Below are 19,700 nucleotides of genomic sequence, written 5' to 3' on the forward strand. Positions count from 1 at the left end.
CAGACCCCCGCACCCGGCCGCAGGGCGCAAGGCGGCGCGGGTGCCGCACAGTCTCCCGCACGAGTGAAGGGGCAGTGGCGGCAGGGGTAGGTCCGGCCGCGCGGACCGAGCTCCTGGCTCGGGCAGGTACGGGGTTTGCCCGGCCCCTCCTCCGGGGCCCGGTCCTCCTGGCGAGGGCGTCCCCTCCTCTCACGCGCCCAGCACGCTTTCCTCCGTCTCGCCCGCGCGGGGTGGCGCACCTTGCGTGCCGGGACTCGCGGGCTGGGCGCTCCGCTTCCCGTGTCCAGGCGCCGCCCGGCAGCCCTGTCCCGCGACAGCCAGCCCCGCGGGGTGGCCCGTGGGCCTGACTCGGGCAGCCCAGCCCCTCAGCCTTGGCACCCCCACCCCCACCCCACCCCTACACAGGCCTCAGAGCTGCTGGTCCCCGGGGTGGGGGGAGGGCTGGGCGGAGCAAGAGGGTGCGGCATCTCTCCCTCCATCCCCTGGCCGCATCCTGGACAGGGTTCAGCTCCCCGCTTGCAGATATGGGTTTCCCTCCCCGCCCCATACCCCATCCTGCTCTATCGAGTCCCTTTCTCCGCAGAGCCAGAGGTGGCCTAGTCTTGGAAGTTCAGGCCCTGCCTTTCTCAATGGGGCCTTAGAGAGCACAGGTGCCACTGAGGCTGGGTTGGGGTGGGGGAGGCAGCTCTGCTGGCCGCTCTCAGAGTCCCTTCCTTTCCTGAAGCCACTGCTCTTCTCCCTTTGGCCACTTGTGTCACACTGCTTGGGGAGCAGCCGCTGTCAGGTCCTTGGAGGCCATGTGGCCTCCAGGTTTACTCAGCCAGCCAAGAGGATAGTGCCACTGCCTCCCTGGGGCAGGGTTGGCCCTGACCTCCTTCCTCCACCTCCGTCCAGAATCTGTCCCTCCATCAGTTTATCTGCCCACAGGTTTAAGGCCAGGCCTTGTGCCTAATGCTCTGCCAGGCTCTCTGGGGTGGGGTCCTCACTTGCTGACCTCGGCACCAAAGGAAATAGAAATAAAGCAGGGAAACTCTCCTGTTCAGAGGGAGGTGCCACTGAGCTGAACCCTGAAGGATAATAAGATTCCTGTAGGAGGAGTATGACCAGGAGAACAGGCAGGATGGAGGGAACAGTGTGAGGAACAGCCTTGGCATGTGGTCAACATATGTTTACCATGTGCGAGACACCAGTCTGTGAGAACCCAGGAAGGACGTTCTGAATCACAGATATCCTCAGCTCTCTCCAGTGCTCACGAAATACCTGTTGATCTGAATTTGAATTGAAAGGAGGAGCCCCAAGCATGTTTTTATTCTATTATCACCATTTACAAAAGGTGTGCCCAGTAAAGGGATGTTTCCTGCACCAGCTCCATCCCTCCAGTCCCTGGAGGTGAACATTAGTCTCCCATCCAGCGGAGGAAAGCAGGGTAGAGATGGGGGTGTTGTTCCCAGCCGTGGCCTCCCTGGGGCGTCTGTTTAAATTTCAGGTCACCAGCACAGGGCTGCAACCATGAGCCTGGTGGCCTGCGAGTGCCCTCCGGGACCTGGCCTGGAGCCTGAGCCTTGCTCTCGAGCTCGGTCTCAGGCCCGCGTGTACCTGGAGCAGATTCGCAACCTGGTGGCTCCTGGGGCCCCTGACATGACCAAACGTGACTACCTGGTGGATGCCGCCACGCAGATCCGGCTGGCCTTGGAACGTGATGTCAGTGAGGACTATGAGGCCGCCTTCAACCACTACCAGAATGGCGTGGACGTGCTGCTGCGCGGCGTGCATGGTGAGGGCCAGACCAGCCAGGGGCGGGAGCCACTGCAGAAGGGTCGGCTTGGGGCTCAGTCTGTCCTCCGTCCGTCTGTGCTGAGTGAGTGGGGCCTCTGGGAAGAACGGTACTAATCGCTGGCCTGTGTGAGCGGTTCCTATACGCCAGACCCTGGTCTAAGAGCTTCCCTCCCAGTAATGCGAGTAACTCCATGCGTTGTCGATGTCGTATAGAGGAATTACTTTTATTCCTATTTTCCAGATGTGAAAACTGAGGCACCAGGCAGTTAAATTACTTGCTTCAGTTTCCATAGCTCTCATTGGCAGAGCTGAGGTTTGAACCGTTGGGGCTCCCGAGAAAGAGAGTGCAGCCTGTACAGGGCAAAGTGAGGCACTGTCTCTCCAGGGGAGAGGCTGGCCCTGAGGCCAGGTGCCCCTGAGGGCAGTGGGGGTCGGGGGTAGGTGTCAGTAGGAGTCAGGCCCTGCTTCACGGGTCCCACCTCCCTGCCACAGAGCCCCCCACCTCCGGGGCTTCGGACTGCCCAGTGAATTCGTTCCTCTTCCAGTCCCAGGCCCCACTCCGGCCGTTTCACACTGGGTGTCAGAGACGGCAGAGGGGTGTTTTCTGGGAGCTTCTGTCTCCTTCTCTGTAAATGGACACGGAAGTCCCCACTCTGCTCCTTCCCCCAGGGTGTGTCTCCCACCCGGAGGAGGGCTGGGGCGCCGAGTCGGGGCATGGTCTGCAGACCAGCCTCGGAAGCAGGCGCCCTCTCTGCTGGAGAGCAGAGGGCAGGCGGCGGGATCCACCCAGCCCTCTGGGGCTAGGGTGGATCCTGGTGACCCCCTTACCCCACAGTTGACCCCAACAAGGAGCGATGTGAGGCTGTGAAGCTGAAAATTACCAAGTACCTACGGCGGGCCGAGGAGATCTTCACCTGCCACCTGCAGAAGACCCTGGGTGGGGGAGCCAGCCCTGGCACGGTGAGGAGACCCGCTCCCCAAAGGCCTGGGGGCTCTGTGGGGAGAGAGCTGAGCTCCGCCTCCCCACAGGCCAGAAGGCTGTCACCTCCTGTCTTGGGCTGCGTGCAGGGACAGGGCTGTCCCCCTGCTATCCTGCTGGCTCCCCCAATCTCCCACACCCAGCTAGTTCCTTCATTTTCAGACACTTAGTGAATCATCTCCCGGCCAGTCTCACCCCCACACAGGGCTCATGCACACACACACACACACACACACACACCTCCAGACTCTCACGCATGGCTCGTACACAAGCTCCATGTGTACACACTCGAAGTTTCCTCCGTCTGGTGAAGTTTGAATGGCCTCAGGGAGCACAGCTGACCCTTGAATGGGTTTGAACCACGTGGGTCCACTTACACTCGGGGATTTTCGAGAAATGCACCACAGTGTTGGAAATGTGTTTTCTCTTCTGCATCTTATTAGGCTGCTTTCCCCCAAAGCAGGTGCCTGGGCCACATGCCATGTTCCCTGAGACCCACATGGGCCCCGGGTTATTTCCCCACCCCTGGGAGTGGCTGCCTCCTTTGGGTGGGGCTTTTAAGACGGGATCTGAAGGCAGAGGACTCCCTGGGTCTTGGAGGGGGGTTAGTGGGGGGGCGGGGGTGAGTGTAGAGGGCGGTGTGGTGACCCGGGGCCAGGGTGGGCCCGTTGCCAGTCAGGGCCAGCTTCTCCCTCCCTATGAGGCCTGGGCTCCAGGGACCTCAGGTCTGCCCCCTCATGCCTCCTACACGACAGCTGGAGGAGGGCCTGGCCTGGAAGCGGTGCCTGAGGAAGGTTGGGCCCTGAGTCTGGGGTCTGTCTCCCACCTCTGCAGGGCTTCAGCACGCTGAGGCTCCGGCCCATCCGCACACTGAGCTCTGCCCTGGAGCAGCTGAGGGGCTGCAGGGTGGTCGGGGTCATCGAGAAGGTGAGTAAGCTGACGGCCCCGCTTTTGGTGCTGAAGGAGACGGGGTAGGCAGATGGGGTGGTGGGTGGGGAGAAGGGGCTGGCAAGGGGTCAGCGGGGCCCAGGGGAGGAGAGCAGCTGTGTCCAGGGCTCCCCACCCTTCTCTCCCCCCAGCACACATCAATCAGGTCCTGGAGAGGAAAAAGGGAGCAGAAAAGGCAACAGCCCCTTTTCCATGGCCTGGAGCTCAGGGCGCCACTCCCTCAGAGATTCAAGACAGAAACCAGCAAGGCAGTGCCCAGGGCGCCCCCGCCAGCACATTCTGCCCCGCTCACTCCCCTTCTGCTTCTCCACAGGCCCCCACCCACTCTCCCTGTGCACCCCAGGGCTGCAGGCCTGCTGGAGATCCCCCGCCCGCCCCCCGCTCCCCGAGTATGGCTGAGGAGTTCCTGTGGTGGAATTTTACACTCCTCTCCTAAGGCCTGTCCTGCAGAGGGTCCCGGCGCCCAGACGGGCCTCAACAGTTCTGCCCATCCCCTGCCCTTCCCCTGCCCACCCTCATCCTGACCCTGCCTGAGGCCTTTTCCCCTCCTGTGGGGCAGGCAGGGGGATAGGAGCCGACATTCCATCCTGAACGTGGGACACTCATCAGAGCTGGAGAACCAGAAGGCCAGACATTTGGGTCAGATGAGATCTGAGCCAGTACTCGGTTGCCCTCTGCCCCAACCCAGGCCACACCTGAATTGTTGCTACTCAGTTGCTATGGGGTTCGCAGACTGGCTGTTCATCGGCATCACCTGGGGGAGCTTCCTAAAAAGAGATGTCTGGGCCCCACCCCGGGCCCGTTGAGTCAGAATTTCCAGGGCTGAGCCCAGGCAGTGTGTAATTTAAACACGCCTTGGGGGATTTTGCCGGGCCTGGGAGCCCATAGAGGCCGCCTGCTGCATGCCCAGTGTGGCCGCAGCAAACCCCTTCACCTCCCGGTTGGTTTCCTCATCTGTAAGCCGGGTAAGAGTCCTCCCCCGCAAGGGGGCATGTGGGAACTAAAATGAAATAATTTTTGGGAAAGGCCTGGCACACGCTGAAACATTTGATACGTGTTTGATGGTTCTAAATGCTAGCGACCAGGGCGGGCGGGGAGGCGTGCAGGCTTCCCGTCCCCCAGCCGCGCTCCAGCTGCTTCCCTGGGTGTCTGGAACGGGCCCCAGTCTGTCAGCCAAGGGCCGGCCGGCTTCCATCTGCCTTCCCTCCAACGGCACTCACTGGGCTGTGCGGGCCCCGGCCAAACACAGCGGCTCCCGCAGACCCGCCAGGAGGAGACAGCCGCCACCTTTTCCTTACCTGGGATCCTGCTGAACTGATAGGTGGTGTGGACAGGGGGCTTCCAGGTCCAACCGGTGTGGGTTACGGGGAGTTACAGTGACCCGACTTTGTTTTTTTAATAATCGGAGTTTGCCGAGGTTTGGGGATGCAAATGTATACCGTGCGTTTCCGAGAAGGAGGCCTGTGATAGAATTTCCCGAATCTGTCTGACCCCGGGACACGCATATGCAAAGCATTTTCAGAATCCAATATTCCGAGGCCTGTGTGTATGGAAAGCACACATTAAGGCCAAGCCCAACCATTCTGTTTTAAGATTGTCTTTCTTTCCTTACCCTTACCCTTTCTGGGGCACCCAGCACACCTCCTCCTGAGGTCCTGCTTCCCTTTCCAGGGGCATTTCCAAGTCAGGAACACCACGGTCCCCAAATTAGGAGAGAAGTTAGGGCCCCTCTGGGGCCCAGATCCTTGCAGCCAAGCCTGAATGTGCTGCAGGGGCAGATCCTGGCAGGAGGGGGCAGCACAGGCCAGCAGCCCCCGGGGGTGGGAGGGTGGGGGGGGTGGAGGGGTGGGTGCAGAGCGGGGCCAAGGGCCTGCTCAGGAAGCCTGGAGTTCCCCCCTCACCCAGGCCCAGTTGTTAGGTGAACTGGTCTGGAGAGGGATGCCTAGGGGCTAAGGAGGTACTAGCAGGGAGAGGGGGTTGCTGGGAACTGTGAGGGGTATGGGGGGGCCGGGACTGGATAGGTCTCTGGCTAGAATACCCAGGGGTTTGCTCTCCGGGAGCATGGGGGGCCTGAGAGATATCACCACGTGTTTGCTGAGCCTCATGTAGAACCCAGGCATGGGGAAGAAAAAGGCCATCCAAGTCACTTCTTGTTATTTTGGCTCAAATACAGGGGTGTTTTTTAAAAATTATCATTCCTTACCAACATTTGAAAATTGGCAGGTTTCACATAGAAGTCCAGATAGCCTGCTTCTCCTGCAAAATTGGAAGATCTGGAAATGCTGGCAGCAAGGGGTCGAGCAAGGGCAGCAAGGGGTCGAGCCGGGGGGAGGGGGGGGGGGAGGCGCGCTGCTGGTTTTAATGGGACACCGGTCCTCGGGTTTGCTCCTGTCCCTGCCCTTCCCCCTGGGTACCCGTCCCAGGCGCCAGTGGGCCTTGGAGTCAGAGAATCTGTTTGGAACTTCTGGACTTGGTTGCTCCATGAGAGAGAGCCCTCCTGGGATTATGATACTTCGGGCATTTTCAAAGAAAGGGTTGCTGTGTTTCACTGAAGTTTTCAGTGTTCTGCGTCCCAAGATCTCAGTGGGTATCTTAAAAAAAGAAAATCCCTTTATGAAAAGGTGAAAAAGGGGTGCCCAGAACTACCTTCTACCTTCCAAAAAGCAACACTCATCTGACATGAGTAAGGCACATTCTCATTTGCAAAACTGTTGCATTAAACCCTCCAGTTGCCCCAGGGAGAGAGCACTAGACTGTGGTGCAGCCCGGTCCACTAGTCATTAGCCACATAAGACTATTGAAGTGAAAATTAGTTAAAATTGAATATTCTGCTTCTCATTCACACCAACCACGTTTTAAGGGCTTGATAGCTTTTCGTACAGTTCGTGGTTTCTCTGTTGGACTGTGCAGATCCCTGTTTCTTTCATGCTCTATTGGACAGTGCTGCATTTTATTTTTTTCAAGATTGATTTATTTATTTGAGAGAGAGCGCGCGCCCACGCAGGGATGGGAAGAGGGACCCAAGCAGGCTCCCCGCTGAGCAGGAAACCCAATGCAGGGCTCGATCCCAGGACCCCGTGATTATGACCTGAGCCGAAGGCAGATGCTTAACTCACTGAGCACCCCCAGGTGCCCTGGGGCAATGCTGCATTTTATTTTGTTTTATTTTATTTTATTTTTTAAGATTTTATTTATTTATTTGACAGAAATCACAAGTAGGCAGAGAGACAGGCAGAGAGAGAGAGAGAGAGAGAACAGGAAGCAGGCTCCCCGCTGAGCAGAGCCCGATGCGGGGCTCGATCCCAGAACTCTGGGATCATGACCTGAGCCTAAGGCAGAGGCTTTAACCCGCTGAGCCACCCAGGCGCCCCCAATGCTGCATTTTAATAATGGTCTGTGTTATAGAGAATGAAATGGAGGTTCATACGGTAAAGTGGATAGCTAGTGCTCTGTCCCCCATAGCACTGAGCAAAAGAGAAGGATTTTTTTGTTTGCTTACTTGAAGGGGAAAATGCCCCTCCACTTTTCATATATGAAAGAGAGAGGAATTTAAAACAGTATATATATTCCACACCATCCTACCTAGCTCTAAGATAAGTGCTATTAATGTTTTGGTCTAATTCTTTTTTTTTTTTAAGATTTTTATTTATTTATTGGACAGAGAGATCACAAGTAGGCAGAGAGACAGGTAGAGAGAGAGGAGGAAGCAGGCTCCCTGCTGAGTGGAGAGCCCGATGCGGGGCTCGATCCCAGGACCCTGAGATCATGACCTGAGCTGAAGGCAGAGGCTTAACCCACTGAGTCACCCAGTCTAATTCTTTCTAAATAGATAGGGGTCTGTGTGTACGCATGCGCGTGTGTATTTAAAAAATATATATATATATATATGGGGAGCCTGGGTGGCTCAGTGGGTTGAGGCCTCTGTCTTTGGCTCAGGTCATGATCTCGGGGTCCTGGAATTGAGACCCGCATCGGGCTCTCTGCTCGGCGGGGAGCCTGCTTCCTCCTCTTTCTCTGCCTACTTGTGATCTCTGTCAAATAAATAAATAAATATCTTTAAAAAATATATATGTATACTTATGTATATATGTGTGTATATATATAATTAAACATGTTCCGGTATACTGATCAAGTTTTAAATCTGGTTTCCCCAGCCTTCACCGCTGGTTTTTTGGACTCTCTCTGAGAGGACCTTGGCCAGGACAAGGTGGTAGGGAATCCCATTTGGCAAGGGATAGCGGGGAATTATCCAGAGTGTCAGTATTTGTGGGAAACTCGATTCTCCTAAATGACCCCAGAATTTTCTTTCTTGCTTTTTCAAACGTTGCCCAAATTTGGTCAAGGAGCTGGGACCAGGCTGGGTTCCATCTCTGGCTGTTAGAGGAGAGCCCTCTAGTGGTCAGAAGGCAGGTGTCACTGCTGCCTCAGGAAGGACACTGACTGGGGAGCGCGTTGAGGCCCCGAGGGGAGGGCAGTTGCCATGGTCACCCGGCTGTGCCCCACTTGTAGTTAGGTCTCCAGAGCTCTGGGATCAGCCCTGTCTGCATTCAGATCCTGCCTCTACCTCCTTTTTAGCAGTGGGACTGTAGGTAACATTATCTCTCTGAACCTGGACTTCATCAATAAAATGGGTCACTAATGACACCTTGTAGGGCTGTGGGGCTAAAATTAAGTAATCTATATTAAGCATTTAGTGCAGGGTAAGTGCTCTGTTACCAGCATGGGACTTCCTTACGACAATGTTAGGAACAGTCACTACAGATTATTGAGAGAGGACATGTGGCAAGGCAGGGGCAGGCCACCGTTAGACTTGTCTGCTGGAAGAGGTTCCCCCTACTGACCTAAGGGAGGTACGGCCGTGACCCCATTTTGAAGTTGAACAAGGTTCAGAGAGGCAGTTTGTTTGTCCAATGTGGTAACTGGCCTTCTCCTGGCCTTTATAGGAACAAAGGGACTTTATTTATTTTTTTTTTAAGATTTTATTTATTTATTTGACAGAAAGTGAATGAGAGAGAACATAAGCAGGGGGAGTAGCAGGCTGAGGGAGAGGGAGAAGCAGGGGGAGCCTGACGAGGGACTGAACCCCAGGACTCTGGGATCATGACCTGAGTTGAAGGCAGACACTTAACTGGTTGAGCCACCCAGAGAGATGCCCACAAAGGGCCTTTTTTTTTTTTTTAAATTGTGTTGTTAGTCCCCATACAGTACATCATTAGTTCTTGATGCAGTGTTTCAGGATTCATTGTTTATGCACCACACCCAGTGCTCCGTGCCATCCGTGCCCTCCTTAATACCCACCACCTGGCTCACCCATCCCCCCACCCTCCTCCCCTCCAGAACCCTCAGTTTGTTTCTCGGAGTCCACAGTCTCTCATGGTTCGTCTGCCTCTCTCATTCCCCCAATTCATTTTTCCTTTCCTTCTCCTAATGTCCTCTGTGTTATTCCTTATGCTCCACAAGCAAGTGAAACCATATGGTAATTGACTTTCTCTGCTTGACTTATTTCTCTTAGCATCATCTCCTCCAGTCCCATCCATGTTCATACAAAAGTTGGGTATTCATCCTTTCTGATGGCTGCGTAATACTCCATTGTATATATGGACCACATCTTCTTTATCCATTCGTGTGTTGAGGGCATCTTGGCTCTTTCCACAGTTTGGTGATTGTGGCCATTGCTGCTATGAACATTGGGGTACAGATGGCCCTTCTTTTCACTGCATCTGTATCTTTGGGGTAAATACCCAGTAGTGCAATTGCCGGGTCATAGGGAAGCTCTATTTTTAATATCTTGAGGAATCATCACATTGTTTTCTGAAGTGGCTGCACCAACTTGCGTTCCCACCAACAGTGTAGGAGGGTTCCCCTTTCTCCACATCCTCTCCAACACACGTTGTTTCCTGCCTTGTTAATCTTTGCTAGTCTGACTGGTGTAAGGTGGTATCTCAGTGTGGTTTTGATTTGAATCTCCCTGATGGCTAATGATGATGAACATTGTTTCATGTGTCTGTTAGCCATTTGTATGTCTTCTTTGGAGAAGTGTCTGCTTGTGTCTTCTGCCCATTTTTCAAAGTGATTATCTGTTTTGTGTGTGTTGAGTTTGAGGAGTTCTTCATAGATCTTAGGTATCAGCCCTTTGTAGTGTCATTTGCAAGTATCTTCTCCCATTCTGTGGGTTGACAAAGGGCCTTTCTTTTCTTTTTTTTTTTTTTTAAGATTTTACTTATTTATTTGGCAGAAAGAGATCACAAGTAGGCAGAGAGGCAGGCAGAGAGAGAGAGGGAATTAGGCTCCCTGCCGAGCAGAGAGCCTGATGCAGGGCTCGATCCCAGGACCCTGAGATCATGACCTGAGCCGAAGGCAGCAGCTTAACCCACTGAGCCACCCAGGCGCCCCACAAAGGGCCTTTCTATGTATGGCTTCAACAAACCAGTAATGAGGGAAGGTGTGCATTTATAATTCCTGTTTGGTAGATGAGAAAATCAATTCACTTGCCCAGGTTTTAAACACAGTGCCCCTTTCCCACCCCAATCCTAGGATGCAGCCTTTGTGACTGCCCAGTGGCCTGGCTTCGGGGGAACGGGGGGCCCATTTGCCACCAAGGGGGGGTGCCTCCAGGGCAGGCAGCCAGCCAAGGAGGCACGCCATCAGGGTGCTGGGCTTGCCCCCACATGCCCCTCCCCCAGCCAGATCTTCATCCTTCCTGTCCCGGCATGCTCCTGCTCCCTCCTGTGGCTGGGGTCCACCCCTGCTCACCACAGAGATGGGTCAAGGGCCCAACTCCAGACAAGGCTCCGACCCAGCCATTGGCATATTGCTGCCTTGGACCAAAAGCAACAGAAGGGGGCTGTTCTCCAAAGACGCCTCCAGAGGGAAAGATTATTTTAAAAAAGAGGAGGAGCAGGCAGGGGAAGGGACCCAAATGAGCGTGCCAAGCCTGTGTGTGCCCAGGCACAGCCCAGCCCATGAGTGACCTTGGGCCACACTCTCAGAGCCTTAGATGCTTCACCTGTCAGAGATCAGAACAGGTGACTGACTCTGAGGTCCCCCCAGTCAGGACACCCTCAAACCCGGCAGGAGGGACGATGCACCACACCCGGGTGAGGGGTCTCCCTGCTTCATGCAGGACTCTGGGAATACAGAGCTGGACAGGGGAGTCACTGCTCTCACATTGCTCCCAGCCGAGTGGGGAGACAGGAAGTTAGACCCTGTGATCGGGCTCCCAGCCTGACCGGAGGGCTGGCACCAGAGCTAATGCCGCAGGTCTAACGAAGGGGGGGTGAGCAGGGCAGGGTTGATGTCAGCTCAGTGGGGGGCCAGGAGCACACTCCACCCCACTGCAGCCTGCCCTCCTCCCTGCCTGGGAGTGAGTTGGCCTCGGTGGAGGAAATGGGGGGCTGGGGCTTGGGCCCTGGAGCCCCAGGAACTAGCCTGTGCCTTGACTGGTGCCTCCTGGACCTTGGCAGGTGCAGCTGGTCCAGGACCCAGTGACCGGAGGGACCTTCGTGGTAAAGGCAGGTGCCACTTAGTCCCCTGCCATCCTGCATTCCCCCGGGGCTTCTCACCGCTCTTGGAAACGCCTACCCCTCTGAGGAGCCTCCTGCCCAGAACCAGTATCTGGAGACCAGGCTCTCTCCAAATCTAAAAGCTGAGCATGTCCCCTGCCTCCCAGACAGACACACGTACTGTCTCTTCCTTGTTTTGGAGGGTGGAGGGCCTGGATTCCATGGTGGGAGCAGGGGTGAGGCCCAGGTCAGGAACTGGAGGGAGGCGGTTGCTCCCCGGGGTGGCTTCTAACTTCCATCATCTGTTCGCCCCTAAAGCCAGGCTAGGACGTCCCCTCGCAGGGCTCCGTCTGGTCTGGGCCGCGCTGACCCGCCTGCCCTCTCCCCAGAGCCTGTCCAGGTGTCCTGTGGCGAACCGGGAGCGACTGACCATCATCCCGCACGGTGTCCCCTACATGACCAAGCTGCTCCGCTACTTCATGAGTGAGGACTCCATCTTCCTGCAGCTGGAGCACGTGCCAGGTGAGGGGACCTCGGGGCTGGGGCATGGCCTCGTTCATCCCCGGGAAACGCCAAGCACGAGGAGGGGGTAATGCGCTAGAGGCACGGTGCCGGGCAGCGGACCTGGGTTTCCTGGGGGAGGACGGCGGGACCCGGCTGGCGCAGGCAACATCTTGAGGAGGAATTTCATGTCCTGGGCTGGGAGAGGGCGTTGACGCAGATGTCCCCTGTGTCACCATTTCCTCCAGTTTGGGCTCTTTTCATTTTTCCAGTCGACGCCCATTCTCTGGAGTGGCCACACAGGACGGTGGTTCCTAGGTAGTGAGGACAGCAGTGGGGCCGTGGAACCCATCACCCCAAGCACAGTGGGTTTTGTTTTGTTTTGTTTTTTTTAAAATGAGGGACATATCCTTGGGCCATGATATAGAGTCACTGCAGGGCCATGCCTGGCCTGTTTTACTTGGTTAAATTTCATCCTACTGTTCTCCCTAAAAAGTAAAAAAAAATTATAATATTTTGAGCACGGGTGAACCTACCACAAAAACCAAGGGTAGGAATAATAATTCACAATTCCCTTGGGGTTATGCGCCAATTTTGTGCCAACTTGTGACGCCGGGTCCCCTCTGGGTGAGCCAGAGGGAGAACAGAGGGCGTTCAGGGCTGGTGAGGGAGGGGCACAGGTGAGGACCATGGTGGATAGTGGGGAGGCAGGAGTTGGGGACCTGGGTCCATGCTCTTCTTCTCCCCTGTCCCCATGCTCCCTGCTCCTCTACACGGCCCAGGAGGCACTCTCTGGTCGCACCTGCTCTCCCAGGAGCAGCCCCAACAGTCTGGGGGCAGATCTGGCTCCAGCCCAGAGAGGATGAAGGCTCCACTCACCCCACCCCTCAGCCTCCAGACCCCAGCACTGCTTCCCCGGGAACCCACCTGCCTGCAGGACAGAATCCTTCTGGAGCCTCCACGGACTTCCCGGAGACTTCCCCCAGCCAGGGAGGCCCCGCCCGTCATGCCCCAGAGCGAGGCTGAAGGCGACCCCTCTGCCAGGACCCATACTTCCCGCCCCTCGGACTTTCCGAAGGCCCCAAGTGGCCGCCTGCACCTCCAAGCCAGGCGGCGACCTGGCCAGAGCTCGGACGTGAGGCCCTCTTGGGGGCTCCCTTGGGTTCATCAGGGGGCCGTCCGGGTGCTGGGGGCCTGTGGCCGAGGCAGGAGTCCGAGCCGCCCCTTAGCGGCTAGGGCCCGCCCAGGGTCAGGCTGGGGCGCCTGGAGAGTGAAGGAGGAGCAGGTGAAGCAGTGGGCGGCGGAGACCCTGCTGGCCCTGGAGGCGCTGCACCAGCAGGGGGTGCTGTGCCGAGACCTCAACCCCCGGAACCTGCTCTTGGACCAGGCAGGTAGGCGCCCAGGCCAAGGAGGAGGAGGGATCAGGTTGTCCTCACCCCACCCCCAGACTGAGGAGGAGAGGTCCTCAAAGTCCCAGGGACCTCTGAGGCCGTCTGCTTCCCCTGCCGACCCCCGGCCTCTTCCTACGGGACCCCGCCGAGTCTAGTCAGCCAAGGTTGAGCCTGAGTCCCGGGCAGCGGCTCCTAGGAATATCGGTTGTCCCTGGGCCTTAGGGGACCTAGGGAGGCTCTGCCCAGTGCAGCCACTGGCTCCTGCTTGGAGCCTGTCGGGGGAAGCCCTGGAGTCCCCCTTCCCCATGCCACCTGCTCCAGGACGACTAAACACAAGTTTTCTTCCCCTTTGTCCTCCCTACGCACGCTGGCTGAGAAGGTCACATCCGGCTCACGTATTTTGGCCAGTGGTCCGAGGTGGAGCCCCACTACTGCAGGGAGGCGGTGGACAATCTCTACAGCGCCCCAGGCAAGAGGGGAGGAGGGGCTGCCTCTGTGGGTGGAGCCGTGGGCGGAGCCGGCAGAGGGAAGGGGCGGTGTCTGGGGAGGCCGGGTAGAGAGACCAGCCCTCTTGGGTGAGGCTGGGACACGTGTGTTCTTATTGCCACAGAGGTGGGGGGCATTTCTGAGCTGACGGAAGCCTGTGACTGGTGGAGCTTCGGGTCTCTGCTCTATGAAATGCTGACGGGAACCGTGAGTAGCTGGGCCGGGGGTGGGGCCCTGGGGGGTGTCCCCGACTGCAGGATGGACTCAGTTTTGTCCAGCCAGCCAGGGTCGGGGCTGAGGGTACCTGGTTTTCCAAGACCTGGCTGTTCTCCCTCCCCGTCCCCCATAGCTGCCCCCACAGGCCCTGAGAGCCCTGGGAAGCCGCTCCCGCCCAGGTCACGGGCACACTGGGCGCACCTGCCACCCTAGCAGCTAGAGCTAGTGGGACGGTCGTCAACTTAGGTAAATGAGAGTTGAGTTGGGATAGTCAGGGAGGGTTTCCGGAGAACACCTGGGTGTTCTGGAGGGAGGCTGGGATTGGACACAACCCTTCATCCCTGGAAGGCCACGGCATCATTCCTCCCACCCATGCCCGTCTGGGCTATAAGGTCCAGTTTTGGCCGAAGGACAGCGGGCTCTGCCTCCGTGCTTCTCTGTGAGCACAGCATCACACGGGGGCTGGTTAGGCCAAGCAGCAAAGGCAAGGCCAGACTACAGCTGAGCAGGAAATGGCGGGAGTGGATGAAGTGTGTCTGCTAAAGAGTCTCTGAGAGCCCCAAGGCTGGGGTTCTCTCCCCTCCGCCTCCCACTGCCTCTCTAGCCCAGGGCTCCTGGCCTTCCTCCTGGTTGCATCTTGCAGCTCTGCCTGACTCCCTAGAGTCCTCTCCGTGCTCCAGGACTGCAGGGTTCTGGAGCACAGGGAGCTCCTGCCTTGGCCCTGACAGTGGAACTCCATGGTCTGCTGTGGAGATTTTCTTTCCATAAGGAGACAAGTTCCGGTATTGTTCCTGACAGATGCCTGCCCTGAATGCAACCCAAGATGGATGCATCTGGCAGGCTTGGAGCCAGGGAGCCCTTTACCTCCCTGAGCCTGCTTCTTGAAGGTCCTAGAACTTATTTTGAGGGTTGTGGTGGAAATTACGGACAAGGGATGTCAGGCATCTTCTGCCACGCGGCAGGAAGTAACTCCAGAGCAGGACACCTCCCTCCTCCTCGTCCCCATGGGCCGTGACTCAAGGGGAGTAAAGCCTGGCTGCCGCTGGCACGGACAGACGTTGCTGGGGTTGACCCCCGTCCCTGTCTCTCCCAGGCCCTGTCGCAGAGCCACCCCTCAGGAATCCAGCCCCACACACAGCTCCAGCTGCCTGAATGGCTCAGCCGCCCCGCGGCCTCCCTCCTGACCGAGGTGAGCTACGCTGGCCGAGAGGCAGCAGCCTCTAGGGTGGAAGGCAGGAGCTGGGAGGGCACAGCCCTGGGCTGTGTCTGATGCGGCTGCAGGGGGGGAGTGGGGACAACAAATCTGCCCATGCTGCTATCCCAACAGCACTGGGGTTTCGTGGGCCGGGAGTGGTGGCTAGGACCCCCACCCCGCCTCCCGCCCCACGTCAGCGCAGGCCTCAGCGAAGGGGCTGGGAAGGCCCGTCAAGCCCACTGGGCTTTTTCCACAGCTGCTGCAGTTCGATCCTGCCCGACGCCTGGGTGCCGGAGGTGGCGGTGTAGACAAGCTCAAGGCGCACCCCTTTTTCAGCAGTACCCAGTGGAGCAAACTGGGGGGGTAAGAGGGGCCAGAGTGGGTCATGGAAGCTGCTGGACTAGTCTGGATTTTCTCTCCCCTCTGCCTGTTGCCCAGAGCAGGCCCATCTCATCAGTGACCCTTGGGCGAAGAAGGCGGGGCCGCTGCCCCCCGCCACCGCTCAGCACCACTCTTGGGCGTTGTCGTAACCATCACCACTGCCCAGAAGGGCCTGGGCGGCCTCCAGCCAGCTCTGGAGACCCTTTCTGGTCACTGCTGAGGGGGAGGGACAAGGAGAGCTCAGCCGGCTGGGCAGCTCGGACCCCTCCGCCCATCTGCTCTCCACCCACCAGCCAACAGCTCTCTGTCCCTTGACCGCAGACCTGCCGGGTTACAGGTGCCTTCCCCAGCCTGAGCTCTGAGCTCCTGGCCGCCTGCTGAGTGGACTGCAAGCTCTTGTGACTCAGCAGCTGCCCTGTGCCCCATGTGGGACATCTCTGGAGACTCATCTGAGGATACGGGTCCACTGGCTCAGTGGACCCAGACCAGGGCCGGCCAGCCTGCTCATGTTAGCCGTGCACCTAGGGGGCCTCTTTCCACTCCCAGGCTCTGCCTGCACGGGTTGGGGAGCTGGGAAAGCGGGGAGGCGGCTGCAGGGGGCAGGAGGCGAGGCGGGGGGACAGGACGATCCACTCCCCACCCTGACCATGCCCCCTACCTTCGTGCTTTCCGATGGGAAAACAAAGGCAGGCAGGAGAGGGAAATCAGGATAAGGAAGGGGAGAGGGAGTCACTTAGTGCCCCTTCGTCATTTTGAAAACAGTAAAGGGCTCCCTTCCCCAGCTAGCCCACCAGAGTGGAGAGGGGAGCTGCCCCATGGGCCTCCAGGCTGGAGCCACTACCACACTCTGTACCCATTACAATTCCCCTCTCAGGCATTTGTCCTATTTACCATTTTGCATCTTCGTCTTGAGGGTCCATTCAATTCATCGTCCACTGTGACTTCACAAAACACATGGAATGATTGCCTAAGCTTTTAGCCAGAACCAAAAATGTTTCTGGTCCCTGAGGAACCGGGGTAAGTAGTTACCTCAAAGAAAGTCCCCTCCCAGGTGTGGGGGCCCTCTGATTCCCCTGGGGGCTCACCCTGTCACGGGGGTGTGGCACCTAAGAAGGATATTTCACCAGACCTCTGCCCCCAACCTCTTCCTTCCAGTGTCTCACCACCACCACCACCAGGGGGCGCCAGACACTTCATCAGTCTGGCTGTGAAGGCCCAACTCTAACTAGGGGAAGGGACGACTCCTGCAAAGGGCAGGCTGGGGGAAACAGACTGCGCGTGTGCTTTCCCTGGGGCTTGCCCATACCTCCCCCACCCCGTCCCCTAATAAAGCCTGCCATTGCCTATGGTGTTCTTGCCTCCTGAATGCGACCAGAGCAGCCCTGCTGGAAGGAGAGTGGAAGGCTCCCTCAGAGAAGCTCCATGATAGTCATGAGCTTGGGGTCCACGAGGGGGTACGAAGCGGGGGTGATGGTGAAGGGCATGCCAGCCTGTGCCCTGCACAGCTTTGAGCTGAGAGGAAGGGATGGCATACAGGGGGCCCTAGAATCTGTGGGAAAGTCTTACAAGGGGGGCATGGTACCTGGGGGGCGGGGAGGGGGGGGGGACAGGACAGTAGTCTAATCCTCCTCACAGTGAGCCCAAAGATGGGTGGTGGCTTCCATTAAAGACATGAAGGTAGGGCTGGTCAGAGCCGGGGGAGCCTGTTAAGTCTGTGCTTTTGCTATGCTATCAGACCGGACTGCTTCCAACTACCGCCACATCAAGTGTGAGTTGTTTCTGAACTTCTGGGCCTCATCCGTGCAACACACACTTGCACACCTGATACCTTGCTGGGCCCTGAATACGGAATACTGGTGTCACAGCTCTTATGGGGCTTACAGTCTACCTCATTTTGACAAAATGAGGTTAATAATACCTCCTTTGTAAGTTTACAAGAGAAAGCGTCTAGCACCAAGCCCAGGACAGATTAATACTAAAGTTCTGCCTTTTGTTGAACCCATTTCTCCCTCTCCCCCCCACAACCTATTAACTCTGGTTCTGTCCTGAGGCCACTTCGTTCCCATGACAGCCCAGCAGGTGGGGACGTTGCTTAAGCTCAGACGCCATATGTCTGTCCCCCGCAGTCCGGCTAGGTTAACTCCCAACCCTGACTGCTTACATTCCCAGACCACTGCTCCCAGGTGACCTAGTCATCTGTGCTCACTGACCGCGAGCACCCTGGTGTATGTGGCCATCAAGTCCAAAATGCAGACTTGTCGCAGTTGCGCCCACCTCTTCAGTCCATCCCAGAAATGCTGCGAGCCCCCACAAAATGCTTTTCTCTTGACATCTGGTTCACACCTTTGCGAATCCACTGTGAAGTCTCTCCAAGAGTGCGGCCTGTCAGGCCAGAGGGGCTCACCAGAAGGAAGCCAGGCACGTTCCTGGCACACGGACGGGACAGCTAGGGTTCCACTTGCTGTCAGATTAGCACAACAGTAACCAGAAGCCTGGCATCTCATGGACTAACCCTGGGGACATGCTGCGGCTTCCAAGACTTGGGACAGTCAACAGTGCTGGGGCCGTGCACCGTGGGAACTAAAAGGAACGCAGAAGCAGGAACCTTTTGAGAACATTTGCCCTTTAATTTGCATTTAAAATCAGTTTCTTTAAATATTTTAGGTACAAGTTCTGAATAGTGAAGACAGAGTAGATGCTGCAGGCACTCAGTATCGGCTCCCGACCCTTCCCCCCACCCCACCCTCCAGGCCTTGCTTCTCTGCTCAAGATCCAAACGGGCACGTGCACTAAGTCAGTGGCTCCCGGTGTCAGGGGCAGCAGCCTGAGGCCTGGATGCAGCTGGATACGAAGCAATGAAGCCCAGCAGCTTTCAGGACAAGATGTGTGTTTAAACTTGCTCCAAGCAATTCCAATGATTGGGTCCAGACCCAAGGGGCAACACTACCTTGAGCGACACTGCCCGTTCTCCCCGCTGTGTGGTAGCATCTTGGGGCTGGTTTCCACCACAGTCCGTCCTCCCCGAGACCCCGCTCCCCCAAGGGCCACGATGCAGAGAAACAGAGCTGCCCCTTCAGTCCAAGTGCTGATGCCAATGGCAAGTAAAAGCTCAAATCAATCTGAGCCAGTCCACAGGAAGCCCCCTTACCCCAATCTCACCAGGTGCCAGCCCTTGTGACCAGGCCCTGTCCCACTGCCATGACGTGCTAGAATCTGCTCTGACAGCAGTGTGCTAGAATGGTTCCAAGCAGCCCGCAAAGGTTAGGACAACCACGGCTGTGTGTTTCTGTGCCAAAACGGAGCCTGACGGAGAGGGTGGGCTCTGCTCCTGTCTTGTTACAACATGCCACCTCAGGGAGGGGACTCTGGCCCCCTCCCCCAGACTACCTACCCCGCTCCTCCCCAGATCCCCTGGCCTGTGCTTCCTGGACGAGGTAGAAGAGGCATCCTGAAGTCCATGGCAGCAGAGAATGAACGTGTCATTTAAGCAGCAAGCAGCACCTCTTGGTCTGTGGCCAATACCTCCACACAGGTGGGCTCATGTGAGAACGTGCACAGCCAGACCAGAGGCTGCTGTGAGCTTGGGAGACACCACACCCTCTGAGGTGGCTCTGGAGAACAGACTTTTAAGATACAAACTTGATCACATGGTCCCCAGTGGTTTCCCTATAGAATACTGGCCCAGGGGAGAAGCAAAATCATCTCTGCGAAAGACGAATGGGAGAAAGGCAGGAATATTAATGAGCATCCACTAAGGCTCTCCCTCCCTTAAGCCTCAAGAAGATACTCGAATGTATAAGAGAAGGGTGCAGAGAGGGGAGAGCCTGGTAGAATACCAAGAAAAGACCTGTGGCTGCTGGTTACGTAGTGCCCTGGTTTCCTGCTGGAGGCCAACAACATGTGCCTGGCACCAGGCTAGCCTGGGACCCATGAGGGGACAGGGAGAAGACTGGTGTTCAGTTCCTGCATCGTTGGTGTGTAGGGTACGTGGCTTCCTCCTAAAGGTCCAGTAGGAGGACTCTGGGATCCTCTACCGCTGCTTTGATTTTGCGAAGAAAAGTTACCGCCTCTCTGCCGTCAATCAGCCGATGATCATAGGTCAGTGCCACGTACATCATGGGCCGCACCTCCACCTATGGAGAGAAGTCGACAGGTCTGTCTGCAGCAGAGAAAGCCCCACTGGAAGTGCAGAGATGAGAAAGCATAGCCCACAGAAAAGTTTCCAATTTCAGAGCTTTTCCTACTAATGTTGCTTCTGGAGCCTTCTATTTTCAAAGACCAAGGCTTACCCTTAGTGCAAAGCTGTCCCACTCAAGAAAACTTAA

At 57.0% G+C, this 19,700-nt stretch overlaps 2 protein-coding genes across 7 annotated transcripts in view; one reads left to right on the forward strand and one right to left on the reverse strand.

Annotated features, from left to right (window-relative positions):
• RPS6KL1 (ribosomal protein S6 kinase like 1) overlaps positions 1-19,700 on the forward strand; it is a 21,063-nt gene continuing 1,363 nt past the window's right edge. Inside the window, exons 1-13 of one of the 6 annotated variants that reach the window (XR_009399199.1) lie at positions 1-126; positions 1,487-1,774; positions 2,612-2,736; positions 3,590-3,682; positions 11,167-11,214; positions 11,595-11,727; positions 12,489-13,097; positions 13,477-13,566; positions 13,708-13,790; positions 14,893-14,988; positions 15,251-15,357; positions 16,250-16,392; positions 16,531-16,724. Coding sequence is in view for 5 of the 6 variants with exons in the window: in XM_059373733.1 (XP_059229716.1) it covers positions 1,510-1,774; positions 2,612-2,736; positions 3,590-3,682; positions 11,167-11,214; positions 11,595-11,727; positions 12,489-13,097; positions 13,477-13,566; positions 13,708-13,790; positions 14,893-14,988; positions 15,251-15,357; positions 16,250-16,316 (1,716 nt within the window). In the remaining variant the exon portion in view is untranslated. Of the gene's footprint in view, positions 127-1,486; positions 1,775-2,611; positions 2,737-3,589; positions 3,683-11,166; positions 11,215-11,594; positions 11,728-12,488; positions 13,098-13,476; positions 13,567-13,707; positions 13,791-14,892; positions 14,989-15,250; positions 15,358-16,249; positions 16,725-19,700 lie in introns of those variants that run through there. The other 5 variants (XM_059373733.1, XM_059373735.1, XM_059373731.1 and 2 more) reach the window with 5 other exon arrangements.
• Positions 17,980-19,700, reverse strand: part of DLST (dihydrolipoamide S-succinyltransferase) — a 20,494-nt gene continuing 18,773 nt past the window's right edge. Inside the window, exon 15 of the mRNA XM_059373736.1 lies at positions 17,980-19,508. Within this exon, the coding sequence (XP_059229719.1) occupies positions 19,374-19,508 (135 nt within the window). The 3' untranslated portion in view covers positions 17,980-19,373. The remainder of the gene's footprint in view (positions 19,509-19,700) is intronic.

This window comes from Mustela nigripes, chromosome 13 (assembly GCF_022355385.1).
Source record: "Mustela nigripes isolate SB6536 chromosome 13, MUSNIG.SB6536, whole genome shotgun sequence".
Taxonomy (NCBI): domain Eukaryota; kingdom Metazoa; phylum Chordata; class Mammalia; order Carnivora; family Mustelidae; genus Mustela; species Mustela nigripes.